The sequence below is a fragment of the Ranitomeya imitator genome, chromosome 1, assembly GCF_032444005.1.
Source record: "Ranitomeya imitator isolate aRanImi1 chromosome 1, aRanImi1.pri, whole genome shotgun sequence".
NCBI lineage: Eukaryota > Metazoa > Chordata > Amphibia > Anura > Dendrobatidae > Ranitomeya > Ranitomeya imitator.
The window spans coordinates 298915961-298940414 of record NC_091282.1 but is presented as its reverse complement, the minus strand read 5'-3'; the positions used below and the strand labels follow the sequence as shown (position 1 = coordinate 298940414).

The 24454-nt window shown below is 44.4% G+C and overlaps 1 protein-coding gene across 1 annotated transcript; it reads right to left on the bottom strand.

The window, feature by feature from the left end:
- Nucleotides 1–386: 386 nt before the first annotated feature.
- Nucleotides 387–23810, bottom strand: SMARCB1 (SWI/SNF related BAF chromatin remodeling complex subunit B1). The gene is made up of 9 exons (XM_069757067.1): nt 23672–23810; nt 21091–21211; nt 20315–20444; nt 19190–19327; nt 18800–18927; nt 8543–8709; nt 7972–8162; nt 3107–3238; nt 387–866 (listed from the first exon to the last, which is right to left on the bottom strand). The coding sequence occupies exons 1-9, from the start codon at nt 23759–23761 to the stop codon at nt 827–829; spliced, it is 1137 nt and encodes a 378-aa protein (XP_069613168.1). The 5' UTR covers nt 23762–23810; the 3' UTR covers nt 387–826.
- Nucleotides 23811–24454: the final 644 nt, after the last annotated feature.

The window sequence follows — 24454 nt, the reverse complement described above, 5'->3', positions numbered from 1 at the left end:
AGCTAGTCAGTTTTTATTAACATGATTTCATTGACCTAAAGGAAAAGAGAAGAACTGTTGTGTAGAAAGGCAAAATTAGCAATAGTAAGTACACAGTGACATATGACGACTGCAATATATTAAGAGGATTAAAGTTTTTTAGAAGCACTTCTTTTATGGACAAGTAGGGTCAGCTATTACAATTTGTTTCTGAAATGATCTTTCCAAAATAATATTTATTGGCTGACAAAATACACCATATCCTTAACAGAACATTGATCCTGTAATAATTGGATGAGGCACAGATTATATCTGTAAACAAACTTCAGACTTTATCCAGAGCAGACTTGCCCACATGGAACATAAATAGGCAGGGGGAGTGGGGAGACAATAAAAAAGGCAAAATCCTCAATGCAAAATATTCAGCATTATGTTTATTTAAAAAGTTCTCTACAAGTGCGTGACGCACCTATACAAATTAAAAATAGAACACAAAATAGCTTTAGGTATCACGTACACAGGTATAAAGGAGGGCTTGGGACATCTGTCTCAGGTCTTCCGGTAGTCAGGTAGCACTAAAGCTTCACACTCTGTACATGGAAGGAAAGGCTGAGGGAGTCAAACTAGGCAGCATCCAGCTGCTTTCAAAGTGGAATGTGTGGGTTCCCTGCACCTTCTGATTTGGGCTCAAGAGGTGCTAAGGAGACCCTCCCTCCTCCACAGCTCTTTAGTCTTAATTTTTTTTTTTACATTTTTCTCTTTTTTTTTTTAATGGCTTTTTGTTTATTTATGGGGCGAGGTTCCATCTCCAGGATGTGAACCGCGAGTTTCATCGGGAGGGGACTGTTTACCAGGCCGGTGCAGTGTTGGCAAGACGTCTCATACGCCTATAGGGAGGAAAAGAGAAGAGGGGCAAGATAAATGTTAAGGAGGTTGTAGGTGTATTCTTAACACTAAGGCAGAGGATCAGGTAATGTTCATGGGGGATTTTAGTTTCACACTGGCCACTTGAAAACCATCTTCTAGCGCAACTACTTCTAATACCCTTCCAGATACTCTTTCAAAATAAACCAAATCCTGCATCCCGAAATGATCCTTCATCTGCTAAAGAGCTTTGTTGCCCAGAGTCGGACCATAAGAAAAAAATGCAGCAAGAGCTATGCATAAAATAATACAAGGGCATCACTTCAAAACGTGAAATGCCAACTGCAGACATGTCTACATGCCTGTGGCCAAATGTTCCAAACTCGTAAGGTCATTCTGGGTTAGATCAAGTTGATGGGGAATTACATGTCTGTAAGCGCTCAGCCTAACTGGAGAAACTATGTGAAAAATGATATCTGCAGATTGTATATATCGGGGATGGAAAATAAGCCTTCTGTTCGATAAATCCGTTCTAATATTTATATAAATGTCAGCTTTTGCTAAAGTTGAGTCAGTCCCATTGACTCCGATATGGTTGTGTGTTTTACCGGTATGGCAAATTACAATATGTGCTGATAGCTAAAATTAAAAGTAAAAAAAAAAATAAAATAAAAAATGAAATAATCTATACAACAATAGGGGGCAAAGCAGACCCTAAAATTAGTTTCTCTTAGTTCTAGTAGATAAGTGCCAAACTGAAAGCTCTCCTTGCCCAGGGCAGGTAAGGCATTAACGTAGCAACTGAAGTGTTAGTACATTAAGGGTTAGTACATTCACAGGCTTCTCTGCCATATTTCCATGGAACTTGTCCTACCCAACAGATGTTACAGCCACAATTATGGTGGCAACCAACCAGAAGCAGATACACTCTCTATAAAGGCACGTGTTCTAGTTTATATAAGAATGTATTGCACAAAAACACAGATATGGAACCAAAAGACTTGTGCCTACAAGCACCGGGGCGGGAAACGATATCATCCAGATGTCCTCAGTTAGTAAACTAACAGCTAAAATTAGGGGCTTAAAAGTGTTAGAGGATGATAAAGCCAGCAAGTGGGTTACCCAAGTCATTCCAGGTTGTACCACAGATTGTCCTCAAGCCAATGGACTACAAGGGTACTGCAATGCCTAACTATGCAGATATCAGCCATGAATTCCCTCAGTCACAGCTCTTTAAGCATGATCGACCTCCTCAACAAGAAAAATCAGGGGACTCAACCTCAGAGAAAACCATCCGTCCATGTGTACCGTAATAAATTCCAACCTATGCCCAAAGAGGCTCTCCAACCAGCGTGAGCCATTTAATCTGAAACATAGCGCCTCACCTTCCAGAAATAAAAACAGGAACATTAATACTGTCACTACACTAGATACACGGAAAGTAAAAATACAAGTATTAATACTGCACATAAGTACTTGATAAAGGCACCACCATAATATAACCAGTGGCGATTCATGTTCCAGTAACCCAGCATGCACCAGTAGACGTATACACTACAGGGACTGGCAAAAGTTAAAGGATTATGGTTAAGCGTTTCAAGCAGCAAAGCTATATCTATAACGACATTTCACAAGCAGATTTTTGGCACCAGTTTTAAGTATAATCCATCGATGCTAAAGAACACTAAAGCCTGATCAACAGATACGAGATACAAAAGAACATGAAGGCTTCTGCTGTGGGCACTCAGAGGTGCTCCTGCTACAGGAACCAGCAATATCCTATATATAGTAGGTTCTGATAAAGGAGGGGAAAAAAATAATTAAAAATTAGGAGGCAAGTTGGCGATTGACTATCTCAATGTGAGACAAAGATGCTTGAAGGTGGAAATCAATTCTAAGTGCATTAAGCCTCAAGGCCGAGTACCATGTTTAGGGGTTAAACAGAATCACTTTTCTAAGGGGAGTTGGGCACAGATGGTGCTACTAAGCTAATGGCGAGCACTGGGAGAAATGTCCAATCCCACCAGCTAAAGTCATATGAAATACCAACACGTCACTTGCAAAGTGCGATAATGATTAAAAGAGCAGCTCCACTGGCTGAAGCACGACAGCACAGACACGGATACACACATCACTTCATAGGCTGGTGCGCAAAAGCGGAAAAGTCTTCCTTGTGGACGCTCCCAGGAAGTGCCACATTGTTGGCTATATTCTACCCCGGCGAGAAGCCCGGAAGGAAAAGCGTATGAAACGACGGTGGCACCTGGTGTTCCTGTCCTGGTCACGGATCTTCTTTTCCATTTCTGCATCTGTAAGGGTCTCCAGAAGAGGACACCATTGGTCTGCATCACCTGTATTGCGGATTGCGATCTCCACTGTTGGTAAGGGGTTTTCACTGAAATAAGAATGTTAAAATGTTAGGAGACAAATAATAATTTTATTTATATAGCACTAATATATTCCGCAGCACTTTACAATTAAAGTACGGACATGTACAGACAAAGACAATGCAAAGTAACACATTACAGCAGGAGGAGTGAGGGCCCTGCTCACAAGCTTACAATCTATAGGGAAATAAGGGGGGACAATAGGTAGAACGTGCGCTTGTCGTGTAAGGACCTGCCAAAACCCAGCACAGGTTTACCTGCAGTTCTAAAATCAGATCAAACTTCACAAAATGACGACCACAGCTACCTAGTTGGGTGTAACATTTATTAACTCCTATTACACATCGATTTACGTATAAAACAATGCTTTATGGCCAACTGTTTAATATAACAACAAAATAAGGAAACAACTTCAAATTAAGGCCGGGTTTACACCAGCCGATCCGTGAGGTTAAATGACCGGTGATCGGCCACGTTTGCCACTTTACACTGACATAACACTTGACGATACACACAGAACAATCAGCAATAGATCGTTCTGTTTACAGCGACTGTCATTGTCCTCGGCAGCACATATTTATACAGGACGATGTGCTGCTGAGAACAATGAGCTTCAAGCCAGTCAAAAATGCATTTCACTCTATGAACGAGGATTGGGTGATCGACAGGTTGCTCTTAGTACGTGATTATAGGGAAACGTGCATTTCGATAATCACTCGAAAAAATAATGCCGAGTAAATATATCTTAAAGGGGTCACCCAGACAAAATTTTAATTTTCCCATAAGACTCAATATGTTAAAAACAAACACACACACAAACTCAGTCACACTGTCATACCGACCTGAAGCCACGTGAATCCAGCGCGGGTTGTCCCATGGTTTGCGCTAAGATGGGAAGTGGTGATGTAACAGCTCCACCTGTTGCCATCATAAAACATCAGATGACGCACTACTCCAGTCACTTCTGCAGCTGGATCTAGGTGAGTGCTAGCAGGCGACATGGCCCGAGTGTTTTTATTGTTTCAAACATCCAGACCACTGGGCAAACTTTTATTGTACTCGCCTACAGGGCGGTCAGGGCCGATGGGCGTTGCTGTTCTTGCTTTAGCGCCTCCTCTTCTTGTGATCACCGTCTTCCTGCACCGCTTTGTGTCCTACATCATCCATGCAGTGTCCCCCAATCGTGATCCTGTGCAGACGTACTTCTGTACTGAAGTGTGAATGCGCAGGCGATCTTTGGCCATTTTCTGCGCCTACGCACTGCACTCGACAGGGCACAGAGAAGTACGCCAGCATAGGAGAGCGATGCTGGGCACTGGATGATGTAGGACACGTCATCCACCCGAAGCAGTGCAGGAGCACGGCGATCATAAGAAGAGAGGCGCTGAAGCAAGAGCAGCAATGCCCATCTGCCCGGACCGCCCGGTAGGCGAGTATAATAAAAGTTCGGATCCGGGCATATACACAGCATATTAGATTGCTGTATATGAGGGCTTACAGGTACTGGCATTATCTCATATTGGAAAAACCTGGTGTATTTGGTTCATATTTAAAAAGTGCCTTGAATGACATTGACACAAACCATTTTTTTTTTTTTGCAAAGTATTGAATTTTTTGAACTGCTAAAATATAAAACAGGGACTTATAAAAGTTAGGCATTTCCGCAATTGTACAGACCTGAAGAATCAGGTCACCTTGGCATTTTACTGCTCAGTGAATGCCATAAAAACAAAACTATGGCAGACTTGCATTGTTTCTTTCACCATTTCAGCTCATGTGGAAATTTCCACTTTTTCCAATGCACAATATGGTAAAAATCAACGTTGTAATTCAAAGCTACAACTTGTCCCACAAAAAGTTCTCATTGCTATTTTAAAAAAAAAGTTATTAGCTTTTGGATGAATGGAAAGAAAATGCAAAAGTAGAAAAATGGGAAATCAACCATTAAGGGGTTATATTTTATTACTAATTTCGTCTGGAAAGGACCCAAGAGAACTGTTTTGTGTGGGGTTTAGTGAAAAAATAAGCTTGTTAATTTACATTCCTAGTTGACAGTGACATGAAAAACATTGTTTCCCATCTACAGAATATGCAAACAGTACAACACATGGGCTGCCCACAATCACTGCGTTATCTGCAAACAGACCGCGGGTGCTGAAAGGACGCTGTAAAAATATACACATTCTGCATGATCAGCAAAAGATTGTCTGCGCACTCATGACTTGGCCCGTTTAAGATTACTGCTCCAACATACAGCAGCTTTATAGGAGTTTTAGTGCAGAATCCTAAACCTGGCTTTACACCAAACGTGCGGCACTAAATGGCAGGGCTGTGGAGTCAGGAATCCAAACCTCCGACTCCGAGATTTCCATGACACCGACTCCACCAAAATGGGCTCCAACTCCACAGCCCTGCTTAATGGCCGCCATTCGGCTACTTGCTTGGTGAGATCGGTGGTCCTTTAGTACGGCTTTTAGACAGGCAGACCCCTCTTCAGATACACACTGAGCGGTCTGTAACAGATCGTCCTGTGCACAGACTGCCATTTTTCTCAGCAGCCCAGGTCCTGTTTAAGATGATGTGCTGCCGAGAACGAAAATCTTTTAAGAATGAAAAAATAAAAAGATACATTTCATCTGAATGATAAGCATTTTGCTTGCTAGTAGAGTTTTTTTAGTTGGTAAAAAACAATGAGTTTTCTAGTGAAAACGGCTTCAGGAAACGCTCCTTCTTTTGGAGAGTCTTTTATTTCCTAATGTGTTACGGAAAAGTTTTTTTTCCAAGTGTAGCTTTCTGATTGAAGAATTCCTAGTTTGGAGCGGATTCCATGAGGAAATTAGTTACTTGTTCACATGTAACCACCAAGTAATAAATGGCACTATAATAATAAATAATAATAATGTGGATCTATTGAAAAAAAAGCACTCAATATCTGAACTCACAGGTAAAATAAAAGATGAATTTCTGGAGAGACAATTGAATAGTTACTCTGCAAAAATCATGACTTGAGGTCCTATTACTGAGATTCCCAATGCCATGTCTAATTGAAACACTAAAAGGCAAAAACAGTGCAAGACCCCTGCACCTTCTTTGACAATGCAATAGTAAATTATTACTGTTTCGCAACGTACCACAAGGCGTCATGCCACATTATAGGTGAAAAATGTATAAATTGTTTGTAGGCCCACCACTGGATCTTTAGGTCATAAGGACGAGGGGGTCCTGTGCCTGTTTGTTCCTCTACACAGTGCTACCACAATGACCAAGAGATTGGAGCAGCAGTTGATCATTTCTGGTGCCGATCCATTCAAGGTCTAATGGACTGACAGATAAGACTTGTACAGCGCTTGGCTGTTTGTGATGCCAAAAACACTGAATATTATTTTGCTATTTTAACCACTTATATAGCACCAATAACTCCACAGCGCTTTACAGACATCAGCATTACTGTCCCCGTTGGGGCTCACAACCTAAATTCCGAGTGAGACAAAGCCAGAGAACCTGGAAGAAACTCACACAAGCAAGAAGAGAACGTACAAACTCCTTGCAGATTTTGTCCTTGGTGGGATTTGAACCCAGCGCCAAATAGTAACAGTGATAACCACAGAGCCACCATGAACAGTAAGACAGTTCACGTACGAGACCACCACTTGTATTCAAGTTGCTCCACACTAGTAATGCAGTGATCAGGAACGGGATGCTCGAGACCTCCACTCTAGCGACTGGTGATCAGACATTTATCACGCATATGAATCCAATACTCAAAGACCACATCGTTAGTTTAAGTAGGCCAGGAACCAACTCACATACAGTATGATTCCCCCATAGTGAACCAAGAGTGCACGTGTGGAGTACTCCAAATAGCCCCAAGCAAAAGGAAGAAATGGAGCAACCATAAACCACAAAGTAAAAAGCAAATAAATGTTATTTATACATCATAAAACAACTGCCTAGACGTGCGCCACCGCATCCCGCAGAATTCTTCTGCCCAGCCCCGCTTCGGCCGAAGCTTGAGTATGAACCATGGTCCTGTGTCCCCAAATGAGGCGAGGGAGAAATATCCAATACATATATTATAGAGGTCATACAAGTAGTAAGGAGGAACAACCAAAAAACGGAGGGGCAGACCGTAATTCTAGACAGGGTAAAAGAAAAAGTCCACCCAGTGTGGATCGATATGTACAGAATCTACTCTATAAGTCTAACTGGATGAGTGTGGAGAAAGTGCTTTGTGCATGAAAAAAAAAGTGTCAGAAGAAATTACTTGTGTAATCAAATGCTGTGTATTGCTGCATAATTCCCGCAAGGTAACATGTCACAGAGATACAGACTGCCACTTACCCATGTCATTTGTAACTTGGAGTGCCCCTCGCAACCCCGACGCGCGTTTCGCCATGGCTTTCTCAACACCTCCCCTTGAAAAAGCGGTGGCGAAACAAGCGTCGTGGTTGCGTGGGGCACTCCAAGTTACAAATGACATGGGTAAGTGGCAGTATGTATTGGATATTTTATGAAGATGTATAAATAAAATGTATTTGATTTTTACTTTGTGGTTTATGGTTACTCTATTTATCACACAGTGTAGATAGGTGATACTGATTCTGGGGCTTCCCCTATAAGATTATGTTTCTGAGAAAAAGATGTTGCCTTCTTTGCATATTTCACCTAAGTGAATTAAAAAGATAATAAACTTTCCTTTCTTACCATTCGGTTCTGCATTTGTGCCCAAATCATATCCTACCTGAATGCATAAGTCTTCTGATGCCAGCTGAGCTGCCCACGGATGCTGTATGCAATAGTGGTAACGAACTCGCCACCCAAACCAAGCTCGGAACATAACTTCAGTGCAAACTTCTCTGGGGAGTTCTCTTTTTCGGACATATCCCACTCAAACTGGTCAACCAGGGAAATATTCCCAACGTGGATATTTAGCTGAGGAAGAGCACAAGGAGAAAAACAGCAAACCACAAAGTGAGGCCGCTATCTTTCATTCACCAACACAGCAATAGTCTCAACACAGAGACATTATGCAGCTTCGGAAAACACACGGCCAGCCTTTTATGATGTTAGGAAAATACTCATATTCCAGAAGTGCCATGCAAAAACATCATCCAGGAATGAAATCAGCTGTGAAAACTGCACAAAATGTCCATGGATTATCAAACTGTCTGAAAAAAAGCAAACACAACTGGCAGGCATATGACTACACTAAAAGAAAACCATGCAGCACACTGCGGCAACATGCAATGGAGTCAGACGAAAAATGCACATAAGCCATTGCTACGAGGTTACAAAGACTACTTTCTCAGTACCTTAATGATGACTCGCTGGTCAGACTGGTCCTCCAGAATGCTGTCAGTAGGATAAGACTCTATCTGCTGGCGGATAGCTGAAGCAATAGCTGGGACAAAGGCAAGAGGGTTGAGGTCTAGGTCATCACAGAGAATCTCCGCAAACATTTCTGGGGTCATTAACTTCTCTGTAGATGAAATGGGGAAAAATGTCAATCCATAGATGATAATAATAATAAACATTATTTATATAGCGCCAACATATTCTGCAGCGCTTTACAGTTTAACAATTTCAAACACAACAGTTACAAGTAACAATGTTAACAATACAATAATTAAATAAGACCACCCTGCTTGTGAGAGCTTACAAATTACAATGAGGTGGGGGAGATACAAAGTACAGGTGTGTATTTACAATGATGGTCCAGCCATCTTCAGGGGGTGAGGGTAAATGGAAGTGGTGAATGGGCTACACACACACACACAAACATAACATGACTGATTAGGGAACGTGATAGGCCGCTCTGAACAAATGCGTTTTGAGGGAGCGCCTAAAACTATGCAAATTGTGGATGGTCCTAATATCTTGGGGTAGAGCATTCCAGAGGATTGGTGCAGCACGGGAGAAGTCTTGGAGTCGGGAGTGGGAGGTACGGATTAGTGCAGAGGTTAGACGAAAGTCATTTGCAGAGCGCAGCGGTCGGTTAAGCAGATAGACAGAAATGAGGGAGGAGATGTAAGGGGGTGCCACACTGTGAAGAGCTTTGTGGGTGAGAACAAGTACTTTGAATTGTATCCTGTAATGAATGGGCAACCAGTGTAATGACTGGCGAAGAGCGGACACGACTGAAAACCGATTAGCTAGATGGACAACCCTAGCTGCTGCATTAAGGATGGAGTGGAGAGGGGAAAGTCGAGGCCAATTAATAGACCGTTACAGTAGTCTAGTCCAGGCGGGAGTGGATCAGGGCGACAGTGAAGGTTTTTGTTTTTTCCTTGGTGAGAAAAAGGCGGATTCTAGAGATGTTCTCTAGGTGTAAACGGCACGAGCGGGCAAGAGATTGTATATGGGATGTGAAGGAGAGATTGGAGTCAAACATAACACCCAGACAGCGTGCCTGCTGCCGGGGTGTTATTATGGTGCCACCCACGAAGAGGCAAATGTCTGATTTTGGGAGGTTGGTAGACGGCAGGAGCAGGAGAAGTTCAGTTTTGGAGAGGTTGAGTTTCAGATGGAGAGCGGTCATGATGTTGGAGACTGCGGACAGACAGTCAGTGTCTTTCTGTAGTACTGCAGGGGTAAGGTCAGGGGCTGACGTGTATAGTTGTGTGTCATCAGCGTAAAGATGGTACTGAAAGCCAAATCTGCTGATGGTCTGTCCAATTGGGGCCGTGTAGAGAGAGAAGAGAAGGGAGCCAAGGACTGAGCCCTGTGGTACCCCAACAGTGAGAGGAAGAGGAGCCAGCAAACAAAACACTGAAGGAGCGGTCAGAAAGGTTAGAAGAGAACCAGGAGAGAGCAGTGTCCCTAATGCCTAGAGACTCGAGCCTAGAGAGTTTGAGAGGGTGGTCAACAGTGTCGAAAGCTGCAGAAAGGTTGAGAAGAATGAGCAGAGAGTGGTCACCATTGCATTTTGCTGTCAGAAGGTCATTGGTCACTTTGATGAGTGCAGTTTCTGTCGAATGTAGGGGGTGGAAACTGGACTGAGGGGTCTAGGAGAGAATGAGTGGAGAGGTAACGGGTAAGGCGGGAGTAGACCAGGCGCTCCAAGAGTTTAGAGATGAAGGGGAGATTGGAGACTGGTCTGTAGTTATTTGTGCAGGATGGGTCGAGGGCGGGTTTCTTTAGTAATAGAGTAATGATAGAGTGTTTGAAGGAGGAGGGGAAAATGCCAGAGGAGAGGGAGAGATTAAAGATTGTAGTTAGATGAGAGCTTGGAGACGACTTCTTCTGTGATGGGATCGAATGTGGAGAGTGAGCCAGGGGAGATGCAGGGAGGGATGGGAGTCACTGAACTTAGTGGCTGGGAGCGGATTTCCTGACGGATGTTATCTATCTACTATATAATAGTCTAGAACAGAATGATGTCGGGGGTGTCACTTGCTCAAATTTTGATAGCATCTCTGTTTTATCTGCTGCACATCTACCAGTTCTCTAATGCTGAGCTCTGTATAACTCCACCCACACCAGATCTAAAAGGGAAATGTCACCACATCTAAACTATTAACATAGGCATACAAGTTATAGTTATACTGCTGAGAAGAGTCATGTCCGGAATGTCTCGTATCAGATGCCTTCCTGTGGATAAATCATCTTTTAATCACTTTGTATAAATGACCTCTTCCAGGCTTTGAGGAAGATGGTGTCTGGAAGATACTCTTCCTCCAGAGCTTATTATACACTAAATGGTGGCCCGATTCTAATGCATCGGGTATTCTAGAATATGCATGTCCACGCAGTATATTGCCAAGCCACGTAGTATATTGCCCAGTGACATAGTATATTGCCAGCCACATAGTATATTGCACAGCGACATAGTATACAGCACAGAGCCACGTAGTATACAGCAGACACGTAATATATTGGCCAGTCCCACGTAGTATATAGCAGCCATGAAGTATTTAGTACTGTCCACGTAGTATATAGCAGCCATATAGTATATAGTACTGTCCACGTAGTATATAGCAGCCATGTAGTATATAGTACTGTCCACGTAGTATATAGCAGCCATGTAGTATATAGTACTGTCCACGTAGTATATAGCAGCCATGTAGTATATAGTACTGTCCAAGTAGTATATAGCAGCCATGTAGTATATAGTACTGTCCACGTAGTATATAGCAGCCATGTAGTATATAGTACTGTCCAAGTAGTATATAGCAGCCATGTAGTATATCAGGGGTCCCCAACCTGTAGCTCGGGAGCCACATGTGGCTCGCAGTCCCAGGAATTGTGGCTAGCGGATGTCTGTCAGCTTGGTGAATTAGCTCCAGTTCTAGCAAACAGGTATGAAGAGCAAATCTGAAAATGGTGAATTTTGTGAGCTGCCCTGTACAGAAGACCAGATCTGGATGCACATATACTGGTCTAGGGGTTTTGAGATGATTTAAGTATGGTAAGCTGGTGACAAGATGATACCACCTGTCAGAGGACATGTTTGAAGCTGGATGTGACAGTGTCTTGGGAGTGCTTTATAGGAGAACACTGAATGGGGGTATTGTGGGAACCCCTGGATCTTAGTATACTGCTTTGGAGTGATTTTTGTGGAAAAGCTTTGGTTAACCATTATGCCTGTAATGGGGGCTTTGGTTGCCACTATTGTGAGGGGGGTGAGAGCTGAATGTGGCTCGCAACCCTCTCTCAAGGCTGGATGTGGCTCGCGACCCTCTCTCAGAGCTGAATGTGGCTCTCAAGGTCAGAAACGTTGGGGACCTCTGTAGTATATAGTACTGTCCACGTACTATATAGCAGCCATGTAGTATATAGTACTGTCCACGTAGTATATAGCAGCCATGTAGTATATAGTACTGCTCACATAGTATATAGCAGCCATGTAGTATATAGTAATGCTCACATAGTATATAGCAGCCATGTAGTATATAGCAGCCATGTAGTATATAGTACTGCCCACGTAGTATTTAGCAGCCATGTAGCCCACGCAGTATTTAGCAGTGTGGGCACATATCCCTGTTAAAAACAAAAATTAAAATAAAAAATAGTTACATACTCACCCCTGGGATGCAACGGCGCTGTGACGATGGGCGCGCGGCTGCCGCCATCTTCCATTCCCAGCGATGCATTGCGAAATTACCCAGAAGACTTAGCGGTCTCGCGAGACCGACTAGTCTTCTGGGTAATTTCGCAATGCATTGATGGGAACGGAAGATGGCGGCAGGCGCGAGCGGCTCGGCGGACTACGGAGGGTGAGTATAGCAGGTTTTTTGTTTTTTTATTATTGTTAACATTACATTTTTTTTTACTATTGATGCCGCATAGGCAGCATCAATAGTAAAAAGTTGGGGACACACAGGGTTAATAGCGGCAGTAACTGAGTGCGTTACCCGCGGCATAACGCGGTCCGTTACCGCCGGCATTAACCCTGTGTTAGCGGTGGCTGGATGGGAGTATGCGGGAGACAGGCACTGACTGCGGGGAGTAAGGAGCGGCCATTTTCTTCCGGACTGTGCCCGTCGCTGATTGGTCGTGGCTGTTTTGACGCGACCAATCAGCGACTTGGATTTCCTTGACAAGACAGAGGCCGCGACCAATGAATATCCGTGACAGAAAGAAGGGCAGACAGAAAGACAGACAGAAAGACGGAAGTGACCCTTAGACAATCATATAGTAGATGAAGGGGAGTTAACAAGTGTGATGTGTATTAGCTAGTTATGAGCGAATATACTCGTTACTCGAGATTTCCCGAGCTCGGAGATTTAGTTTTTTATTGCTGCAGCTGAATGATTTACATCTGTTAGCCAGCATAAGTACATATGGGGGTTGCCTTGTTACTAGGGAATCCCCACACGTACTTATGCTGGCTAACACATGTAAATCATTCAGCTGCGGCAATAAAAACTAAATCTCGGAGGACCCCCGAACGTGCTTGAGAAATCTCGAGTAACAAGTATATTCGCTCATCACTAGTAATAGCCACTCTCTGCTGTCATGATCTTATTGCAGAGCTGTGTGTGACTTTAACTGACACCTGCAGGTTCCTCCCAGCTTCAGCAGACAGGGGTGCAATAGTGTTGCAATACAGCAGAGTTCAGAGAGAAGCAAAAAATGTGTGTACAGACATTTCACTTCTCCTGTTCTGTGTTAGTTACTTGTCTAACTGGTAACTCCTCCTTCATGTACAATAATCTCTAGAGGCAGAGTTATCATCCAGGCACCATCTTCCCCAGAGCCTGGAAATTATACAGTACAGACCAAAAGTTTGGACACACCTTCTGATTAAAAGATTTTTCTGTATTTTCATGACTATGAAAATTGTACATTCACACTGAAGGCATCAAAACTATGAATTAACACATGTGGAATTATATACTTAACAAAAAAGTGTGAAACAACTGAAAATATGTCTTATATTCTAGGTTCTTGAAAGTAGCCACCTTTTGCTTTGATGACTGTTTTGCACACTCTTGGCATTCTCTTGATGAGCTTCAAGAGGTAGTCACCGGGAATGGTTTTCACTTCACAGGTGTGCCCTGTCAGGTTTAATAAGTGGCATTTCTTGCCTTATAAATGGGGTTGGGACCATCAGTTGTGTTGTGCAGAAGTCTGGTGGATACACAGCTGATAGTCCTACTAAATAGACTGTTAGAATTTGTATTATTGTAAGAAAAAAGCAGCTAAGTAAAGAAAAACGAGTGGCCATCATTACTTTAAGAAATGAAGGTCAGTCAGTCTGAAAAATTGGGAAAACTTTGAAAGTGTCCCTAAGTGCAGTGGCAATAACTATCAAGCGCTACAAAGAAGCTGGCTCACATGAGGATCGCCCCAGGAAAGGAAGACCAAGAGTCACCTCTGCTTCTGAGGATAAGTTTATCCGAGTCACCAGCCTCAGAAATTGCAGGTTAACAGCAGCTCAGATTAGAGACCAGGTCAATGCCACACAGAGTTCTAGCAGCAGACACATCTCTACAACAACTGTTAAGAGGAGACTTTGTGCAGCAGGGCTTCATGGTAAAATAGCTGCTAGGAAACCACTGCTAAAAACAGGCAACAAGCAGAAGAGACTTGTTTGGGCTAAAGAACGCAAGGAATGGACATTAGACCAGTTGAAATGTGTGCTTTGGTCTGATGAGTCCAAATTTGATATCTTTGGTTCCAACCACTGTGTCTTTGTGCGACGCAGAAAAGGTGAACAGATGGACTCTACATGCCTGGTTCCCACCGTGAAGCATGGAGGAGGTGGTGTGATGGTGTGGGGGTGCTTTGCTGGTGACACTGTTGGGGATTTATTCAAAATTGAAGGCATACTGAACCAGCATGGCAACCACAGCATCTTGCAGCGGCATGCTATTCCATCCGGTTTGCATTTAGTTGGACCATCATTTATTTTTCAACAGGACAATGACCCCCAAACACACCTCCAGGCTGTGTAAGGGCTATTTGACCAAGAAGGAGAGTGATGGGGTGCTACGCCAGATGACCTGGCCTCCACAGTCACCATACCTGAACCCAATCGAGATGGTTTGGGGTGAGCTGGACCGCAGAGTGAAGGCAAAAGGGCCAACAAGTGCTAAGCATCTCTGGGAAATCCTTCAAGATTGTTGGAAGACCATTCCCGGGGACTACCTCTTGAAGCTCATCAAGAGAATGCCAAAAGTGTGCAAAGCAGTCATCAAAGCAAAAAGGTGACTACTTTGAAGAACCTAGAATATAAGACATATTTTCAGTTGTTTCACACTTTTTTTTGTTAAGTATATAATTCCACATGTGTTAGGCTAGTTTCACACTAAAGATTAGATACAAAACTCTTATAGAACAAAACCACATGTTATTGCAATTGCTTTGCAATTTTCTACATACTATGGACCCTGGTATCATTTTGTTGTGCAGATTTTCGTAGTTTCACACTAGCGTTTATCCTGACTGCGAACTTCCTCTGTGAAGCCCCGTCCACTGCCGTTGCATTTTCGTGCAGATGCCGCACCATCAAAACGATGCATGCAGTGGCATCCGCATACAGCGGCATGGCCTGCGTACCGAATGTTAAAGATAGGGTGTGCACGCCGCCGTAGGCAGAGCTGAACGAAGAGGCGCGGCAGTGGGTGGGGCTTCACGGAGGAAGACCGCATCCCGGATAAACGCTAGTATGAAACTAGCCTTAATTCATAGTTTTGATGCCTTCAGTGTGATTGTACAATTTTCATAGTCATGAAAATACAGAAAAATCTTTAAATGAGAAGGTGTCCAAACTTTTGGTCTGTACTGTATATAGCGATAAACGATGATTTCTCAACTACAAGTCATCTGATACAAGACATACAGGGGTCACTCCCCTTAGCATTCTATAGCCTGTATGCCCATATTAAGTTTAGATAAAGAGAATCAGTCACCACATTTGACCTAAGGCTACTTTCACACTGGCGTTGTTTGCTGTACGTCGCAATGCGTTTTGGAGAAAAAACACATCCTGCAAATGTGCCCGCGGGATGCATTTTTTCTCCATAGACTTGTAATGTTTTTTTTATGCGTCAACTCCGCCCCCTCCTCCCCGGACCTTACAATGGGGCAGCGGATGCGTTGTAAAACTACATCCGCTGCCCCCATTGTTCTTTTTGTTCGCAGTTTGCGTCGGTACATCGGGCCGACGCATGGCGACGGCCCCGTACCGACGCTAGTGTGAAAGTAGCCCAACAACTGTGTACATTGGGAAGAGGCATAAAGTTGGCAGTCAGTGGTGTGGCGGGTTGATAGAGCAGGACAACATGGCATGAGACAACCAGCCCTCTACAAGTCCATCAATACCAAAAATAAAAAAAAGAGATGGCATCGGCCCCTTTAAAATAACAATAAGATAATCACAGAGGATAAAGGCAGAGATATTACAGGCACTTTTCATCCATGTACACCAATGAACTGTCCATTACAAGGATCATTCAACAAGGCAAAAATACAAATTCACAACCGGATATCACTAGTTTAACACAAAAAGAAGTGCATTTACGTCTGAGCAATTTAAACATTGACAAATCCCCTGGCCCAGATGGCATTCATCCACGGATACTGAGGGAATTGAGTTCAATAATTGACAGACCACTGTATCTCATATTCTTAGACTCTTTTGTAACATGGGTGGTGCCACAGGATTGGAGAATGGCTCATGTGGTACCGATATTTAAGAAAGGTAAGAAGGTGGCTCCAGGCAACTACTGTTCGGCAAGCCTGACATCAGTAGTGTGCAAAATTTTTGAGGGCATTATAAGAGATGATCTACAGAAATATATTGTAGATAATAATATAAAAACTGACAACTAGTGATGAGCGAGTATACTCGTTGCTCGGGGGGGGGGGGGGGGGGGTCTCCGAATATGTTAGTGTTCGGAGATTTCGTTTTCATCGCAGCAGCTGAATGATTTACAGCTACTAGCCAGCCTGAGTACATGTGGGGGTTGCCTGGTTGCTAGGGAATCCCCACATGTTCAAACTGTCTAGTAGCCGCAAATCATGCAGCTGAAGCGATGAAAACTTAATCTCCGAGCACTAACAAATACTCGGAGACCACCTGAGCGTGCTCTGGAAAACCCGAGCAACGAGTACACTTGCTCGTCACTACTGACAACCAGCATGGATTCATGAAGAATAAGTCGTGTCTAACATGTAGGGTTTCTATGAGGAGGTGAGTGCAAATCTGGATGTAGGTAATGCGGCTGATGTGATTTATCTGGACTTTGCAAAGGCATTTGATACAGTTCCACATAACAGCCTTATACTGAAGCTACAGAAGCAAGGACTGGGGGAAACTATATGCAGATGGGTAAGGAATTGGCTAAATGACAAGAAACAAAGAGTTGTCACAAATGGTACATTCGCTAAATGAGATATAGTCAGCAGTGGGGACCACAGGGATCTGTGCTAGGACCGACTCTTTTTAACCTCTTTATTAGTGACCTAGTGGATGGGATTGAGAGTAAAGTGTCAGTCTTTGCTGACGACACCAAACTATGTAGGATATTAAAATCTGACCTTGACATTACAATATTGCAAAACGATCTGAATAAGATGAGCGAATGGGCAAACACTTGGCAAATGAAGTTTATTCTTCATAAATGTAGAGTAATGCACCTAGGACGGAGTAATCCTATTGCTGGATATACATTAAGTGGGAGTATATTCGGGGACTTGGGTATCCTCATTACAAGTAAACTGAGCAGCAGTACTCAATGTCAAGCAGCAGTCGCAAAAGCAAATAAGATATTAGGATGTATAAAAACAGAGATAAAATCTTGTGATCCCAACGTATTATTACTCCTTTATAAATCACTGGTGATGTCACATCTAGAATATGGAATGCAATCCAGTTTTGGGCTCCACATTTTAAAAAGGATATTCAGAAGTTATAATCAGTTCAAAGAGGGGCAACTACATTATTACAAGGGATGGAAGGCCTCTCATAGGATGAAAGGTTGGAAAAGTTGGGCTTGTTTAGCTTAGAAAAAAGACGCCTCAGAGGAGATCTCATTTACATGTATAAATATGTGTGGCCAGTACAAAACACTGGCGCTTATTCCTTGCAAAGTCCATACACTGAGGACTAGGGGGCACTCATTACGGGTGGAAGAAAGGAGATTCCAGGAGCTAAACAGGAAAGGGTTCCTAGAGCAGTCAGACAGTGGATTGCCCTACCGCAAGGAGGTAGTAATGGCAGACACTAACAGCTTTTAAAAAAGGGCTGGACGATTTCCTTGATATACAACATTGCGGGTTACAGTCAGGCTATGTGCACACGTATTCTTGTCCACTGCGGATTTTTCCGCAGTGGATTTGATAAATCTGCAGGGCAAAAACGCTGCGTTTTTGCTGCAGATTTAACGCGGATTTTCCGCGGTTTTACAACTGCGGTTTTCAATAGGAGCAGCTGTAAAACCGCTGTGGAATCCGCAGAAAGAAGTGACATGCTGCGGAATGTAAATCGATGCGTTTCCGCGCGTTTTTTTCCGCAGCATGTGCACAGCGTTTTTTGTTTCCCATGAGTTTACATTGTAATGTAAACTCATGGGAAACTGCTGCGGACATGCAGCTGCGGAAACTCTGCGGATCCGCATCGTGTGCACATACCCTTAAATTAGTGACAAAATGTACAATTGTTGGAGAAAGGTTGAACTTGATGGACCTAGTGTTTTTTTTTGGTATTTTTTTTTAAACCTACTTAACCATGTAACTAGTGATAATCTCTTGCTGAAAAAAAAACAGTAATTTTATTAAAACTACAGCAAGCAGCCCAATAACAGGAAAATCGCTGGATCAGGGTCTCTGTCTTTAAATTAAGCTGCTGTCAGATTAGGTGACAGATTTCCTTTAAGCAGTATTAATCCTAAATGAAATCGAGTAACGCTAATAGCAGCCCCATAGTTCTACTGATTAGTGCCTGTCTCTGCAATCTCACCACCAAGTACCACTAGCTGATGAATGAGGATTTTGTCCAGAATAATGCACATTTCCGTGTGAAGTGTTCCTTCGGGCGGACTACCAGCATGGCTACTAGTAAAGGCACTTTACAAATCCCTGTTCACAAAAGAACAACAAATTCAATTTGAAGCCAAAAGTACCATTCATGTTCCATGTAAACGCATCACGCAACTTCTGCCCATCGATCTCCATGTCCAGGCGGATCGGGACTAGCACCTCTGGCTGGGAAGCGTTCTCGTGAATCACTGCTGGATCATGATCATCAAAACTATGAATGGAAGAGAAACAAAAACAAAACATGAAATGTCTCGCTATGTAGTAATAATGGGAAGAGAATTGCTGAGTGGCACAGACAATGTTCTCATTTCTCACCTCTGATTATGGTTACAGAGAATTATATTATCCCCTTCCCGACATATGACGTACAAAACTAGAATTCAGCTTATCTTTCTGACATGTATGCCCACCTGTACTATTGGGGGCATGCTACATGAGAGGAGTGATACACAGTGATACAAAACACATCTTACCACAACGGGAAGGTTCTCTTCTTGTCCCGACCTAAGCGGTTTCGATTAATAGTAGTAGAACAGGGCACAGCGTCCAAGTGGTGAGAGCTGTTCGGCAGTGTTGGGACCCACTGGCTGTTTCTTTTCGCTTTTTGTTCCCTGAAATAAAAATATAAAAGCTCCAAGTCCAAAAACCATGGGAGAAAAAGCAGATAATGCTGTATCCAGAGTTAATAATAATAAAAGTGCAGGTAAATATATAAAGGCGGTATAGGCACTAATCACACCCAGGTCATTCAGAATGGAAGCTACAAGTTTCTGCAGGTACAAATGGTGTCCAACCAACCCAACTCAATCACAATGGTGCCTGCTGTGGTTGTGTGGTTTGCAGCATTGCTATTCTTCCTAGGTAATTTGACACAAAGAGAATCGGACACAAATGTGAACAGAACCTAAACAGCATTCATTTATTATTATTATTATTATACAGAAACTACCAGACAGTGCAAGCACTAAAGACGCCATATAACTACACAGAAAGGTCTTTGTACTGTCCCCTCGTATATTTATACATTAAAATAAGATCACCCCTTAGCCTTCGTTTTTCCAAGGTAAATAGCCCAAAGTGTAATAACCTATCTTGGTATTGCAGACCCCCGAGTCCTCAAATAACCTTGGTCGCTCTTCTCTGCACCCGCTCTAGTTCAGCTATGTCTTTCTTATACACCGGAGACCAGAACTGTGCACAGTATTCTAAGTGTGGTCGAACTAGTGACTTGTATAGAGGTAAAATTATATTCTCCTCATGTGCATCTATGTCTCTTTCAATGCATCCAATTATTTTATTTGCCTTTGTAGCAGCTGCCTGACACTGGCCACTAAATGTGAGTTTGTCATCCACCCATACTCCCATCCACCAGACATGATGGTATTTCTGGTCCACACCTGGGCATCTCAGAACAGCACAGAATTCTATGTTAACCTAAGTTCTGATCTTTAGAACATTGTGGTCCAGGTGTTACAGGACCAATAATAATCCCCAACACTTGTCCAAGTCTTGTCTGAAATTTGCCTTACTGTAATCTTGACTATATTGGTGGTAGCACTAGACTTTACTAAATACACCAACGCTAGTACCATGCTCACCTGAGATATGTCGGAGGCTCGGTGCTAATAGAAACAGCTTTGTATTTTTCATCATTCCCGTCTAGGATCTCTTCAACTTCTGAAGCCTTCAAGAGAGTGACACTAGTAGCTAATGTCGTGTACCCGTGATCTACAGAGGAAAGGGGAACGTACAGAACGAGTTACATCAAACTCAATGGAAACGCTGGTAATGTCGAGCGCGGACAAACTCCCCGGTAATGTCGCGCGCAGACAAACTCCCTAGAAACACTGGTAATGTCACGCGCGGATGCCAACACTGCCTTAACACTGATGAATGCAGCTTAGTTGCCGTTTTCTGTGAATTTATTGACAACTTCATTAACTTATAAGACTGGATGACTGCCACTAACGGTGCCATACTGGTTGTCATATGTCTGAAGTCAATCTAGGAGTCTGCGAAGTCGTGACAGTATGCGATGCCCACAAACATGATTACCCCGGATCCCGTGCGGGCACGGACTTGACTTCACGTGTGCAATTTGCAGACTTGTGCTCACACTTCTCTTAATTCTCTTCTATTTATTGACAAATTACTGAAAAGTATAATAACATGCTGCAGTATAAGTTCAGGTCTCCTGCACAGCACACTGTAACAATATACCTGCAGGGACAAGGGAAAAATGTGGTCCCCCCACATCGGCACCCTGGACAAGTCTGACAGATCAGAATTAGAACGCTCGACATAGGCACGATCTGAGGACTGCCTGAATAGCAAACAGATGGCGCACAAGGAACATCATGGAAGCAGCACCTACATTTCTTCCCATGTGAAGAAGCGACAATCTTCTTCCTTTCTTCTACTGTGGCCAGGCGTCTCCACAGGGAGGGGTACCTCTTGTACAGTGAACCTCTAAACATGCGCAGATAATTCCCCACCTGAAACCAAACAACCATAAAACCCAAATAATCATCACTGGTGACCACACAAAAGTAATTTCACCGCCACCCCCCATACAAGCATCGGGGAGGTAAATTCCCCCCCCCCCCCCCATACAAGCATCGGGGAGGTAAATCCCCCCCCCCCCATACAAGCATCGGGGAGGTAAATCCCCCCCCCATACAAGCATCGGGGAGGTAAATCCCCCCCCCCCCCATACAAGCATCGGGGAGGTAAATCCCCCCCCCATACAAGCATCGGGGAGGTAAATCCCCCCCCCATACAAGCATCGGGGAGGTAAATCCCCCCCCCCATACAAGCATCGGGGAGGTAAATCCCCACCCCATACAAGCATCGGGGAGGTAAATCCCCCCCCCCCATACAAGCATCGGGGAGGTAAATCCCCCCCCCATACAAGCATCGGGGAGGTAAATCCCCCCCCCCCATACAAGCATCGGGGAGGTAAATCCCCCCCCCCCATACAAGCATCGGGGAGGTAAATCCCCCCCCCCATACAAGCATCGGGGAGGTAAATCCCCCCCCCCCCATACAAGCATCGGGGAGGTAAATCCCCCCCCCATACAAGCATCGGGGAGGTAAATCCCCCCCCATACAAGCATCGGGGAGGTAAATCCCCCCCCCCATACAAGCATCGGGGAGGTAAATCCCCACCCCATACAAGCATCGGGGAGGTAAATCCCCACCCCATACAAGCATCGGGGAGGTAAATCCCCCCCCCCCCATACAAGCATCGGGGAGGTAAATCCCCCCCCCCCCATACAAGCATCGGGGAGGTAAATCCCCCCCCCCCCATACAAGCATCGGGGAGGTAAATCCCCCCCCCCATACAAGCATCGGGGAGGTAAATCCCCCCCCATACAAGCATCGGGGAGGTAAATCCCCCCCCCCCATACAAGCATCGGGGAGGTAAATCCCCCCCCCCCCCATACAAGCATCGGGGAGGTAAATCCCCCCCCCATACAAGCATCGGGGAGGTAAATCCCCCCCCATACAAGCATCGGGGAGGTAAATCCCCCCCCCCCATACAAGCATCGGGGAGGTAAATCCCCCCCCCCATAAAAGCATCGGGGAGGTAAATCCCCCCCCATACAAGCATCGGGGAGGTAAATCCCCCCCCCCCATAAAAGCATCGGGGAGGTAAATCCACCCCCATACAAGCATCGGGGAGGTAAATCCCCCCCCCCATACAAGCATCGGGGAGGTAAATCCCCCCCCATACAAGCATCGGGGAGGTAAATCCCCCCCCCCCATACAAGCATCGGGAAGGTAAATTCCCCCCCCCATACAAGCATCGGGGAGGTAAATCCCCCCCCCCCCATACAAGCATCGGGGAGGTAAATCCCCCCCCCCATACAAGCATCGGGAAGGTAAATCCCCCTTCCCCATACAAGCAACGAGGAGGTAAATTCCCCCCCCCCACCCCTCATACAAGTATCGGGAGGGTTAATGCCCCCCATACAAGTATCGGTAAGGTAAATCCTCCCCCCCCCAATACAAGTATCGGGAAGGTAAATCCTCTCCCCCCCATACAAGTATTGGGAAGGTAAATCCTCCCCCCCATACAAGTATTGGGAAGGTAAATCCTCCCCCCCATACAAGTATCGGGAAGGTAAATCCAAACCACCCCATACAAGTATTGGGAAGGTGAATCCACCCCCATACAAGCATCGAGGAGATAAATCCCCCCACCCCCCCAAACAAGTATCGGGAAGGTAAATCCTCACCCCCACTTACTAGTCCTGGGGAAGTAATCGCCCCCTCACCCTACACACTAGTCGTGAGGAGTTAATGATATATATGTATATATATTGGTGAGGTAATCCCCCCATATATATAAAGATATATAAGTATTGGTGAGGTAATCTCCCCATATATATAAGTATTGGAGAGGTAATCCCCCCATATATATAAGTATTGGTGAGGTAATCCCCCCCTAATATATATAAGTATTGGTGAGGTAATCCCCCCCCCCCCCTATAAGTATTGGTGAGGTAATCCCCCCATATAGAAGTATTGGTGAGGTGATCCCCCCATATAGAAGTATTGGTGAGATAATCCCCCCATATATATAAGTATTGGTGAGATAATCCCCCCATATAGAAGTATTGGTGAGGTGATCCCCCCATATAGAAGTATTGGTGAGGTAATCCCCCCATATATATAAGTATTGGTGAGGTAATCCCCCCATATAGAAGTATTGGTGAGGTAATCCCCCATATAAGCACTGGTGGGGCAGGTATTGGGGAGCTAGCCCCTCGCCTCCCCCAGATCCCTGGCATCTCCCGGATGCTCCTCTCCAGGGGGTCAGGTAACCCACGGACATCCACATGTTCGCATTGTTTGCACTCCCCTCCTTGCTCCTTTGTCTGAGCCCCGGTTCTGAGCCGCTTAGTTCCGCGGTATTTTAAGGGTCTGACCCGATCTTTTTAATATGATACCTCGGAGCCGATCATGTAAAAGTCTCCATCTTCTTCCAGCTGAAATTTCACCGGCTTTTGGCCGAATGTTTTACTCAGCGCCATGATCATTTTGCCTTCTCCTGCGCCGGGCCCGGCTCTCCGAGCATGCGCAGTGCAATAATCTAGCAAGGAGTATGCGTAGGAAAATTTGCCATTGGCCATGCGCACAGCTAGGGGAGGAATATATGTAAAACAATAAGTTTGCGTAGAAGCTGACAATGCGCATGCGTAGTAGAGCGGCCTCGATTCACACACAGGGACGGTCAGGATCATTTCGATTCGGTAACGAATATCTCTCGCATGCGCATAGCACTGGTTGCTTAGATTGTGGTAACATTTCTCAGTGTAGTTTTCTTTAGTGCTTTTTAACAAATACTTGTGTTCAAACTACTGCAAATATTTCTGAAACGTTATAGACTTAAATGTGTGCAGTGCAATATGTATTCTGCAGCATAATATTGCTCCTGTGCATGACTGACCTGGCCACATGGGCCGGTGGTAAGTGGCTGACCGGTCAATGGCCCATTGACCTCGTTCATCCTTTCTGATGGAATCGTTCACTTTCCCCATCTTTTCCATCTGGCCCAGACAGACATGACAACGTCTTCCACCCAGCACTCGGCTGCAGAGATTACAAGAAAGACACATTTCACTTCTCACATTCCAGCCCCATCACCATCTATTGCCAACCTGCACAAACTCCTCACCCTGCTGATACCCCAATACTGAGCCGCTGCTGCCGTATGTCCCTATTACTGCCCC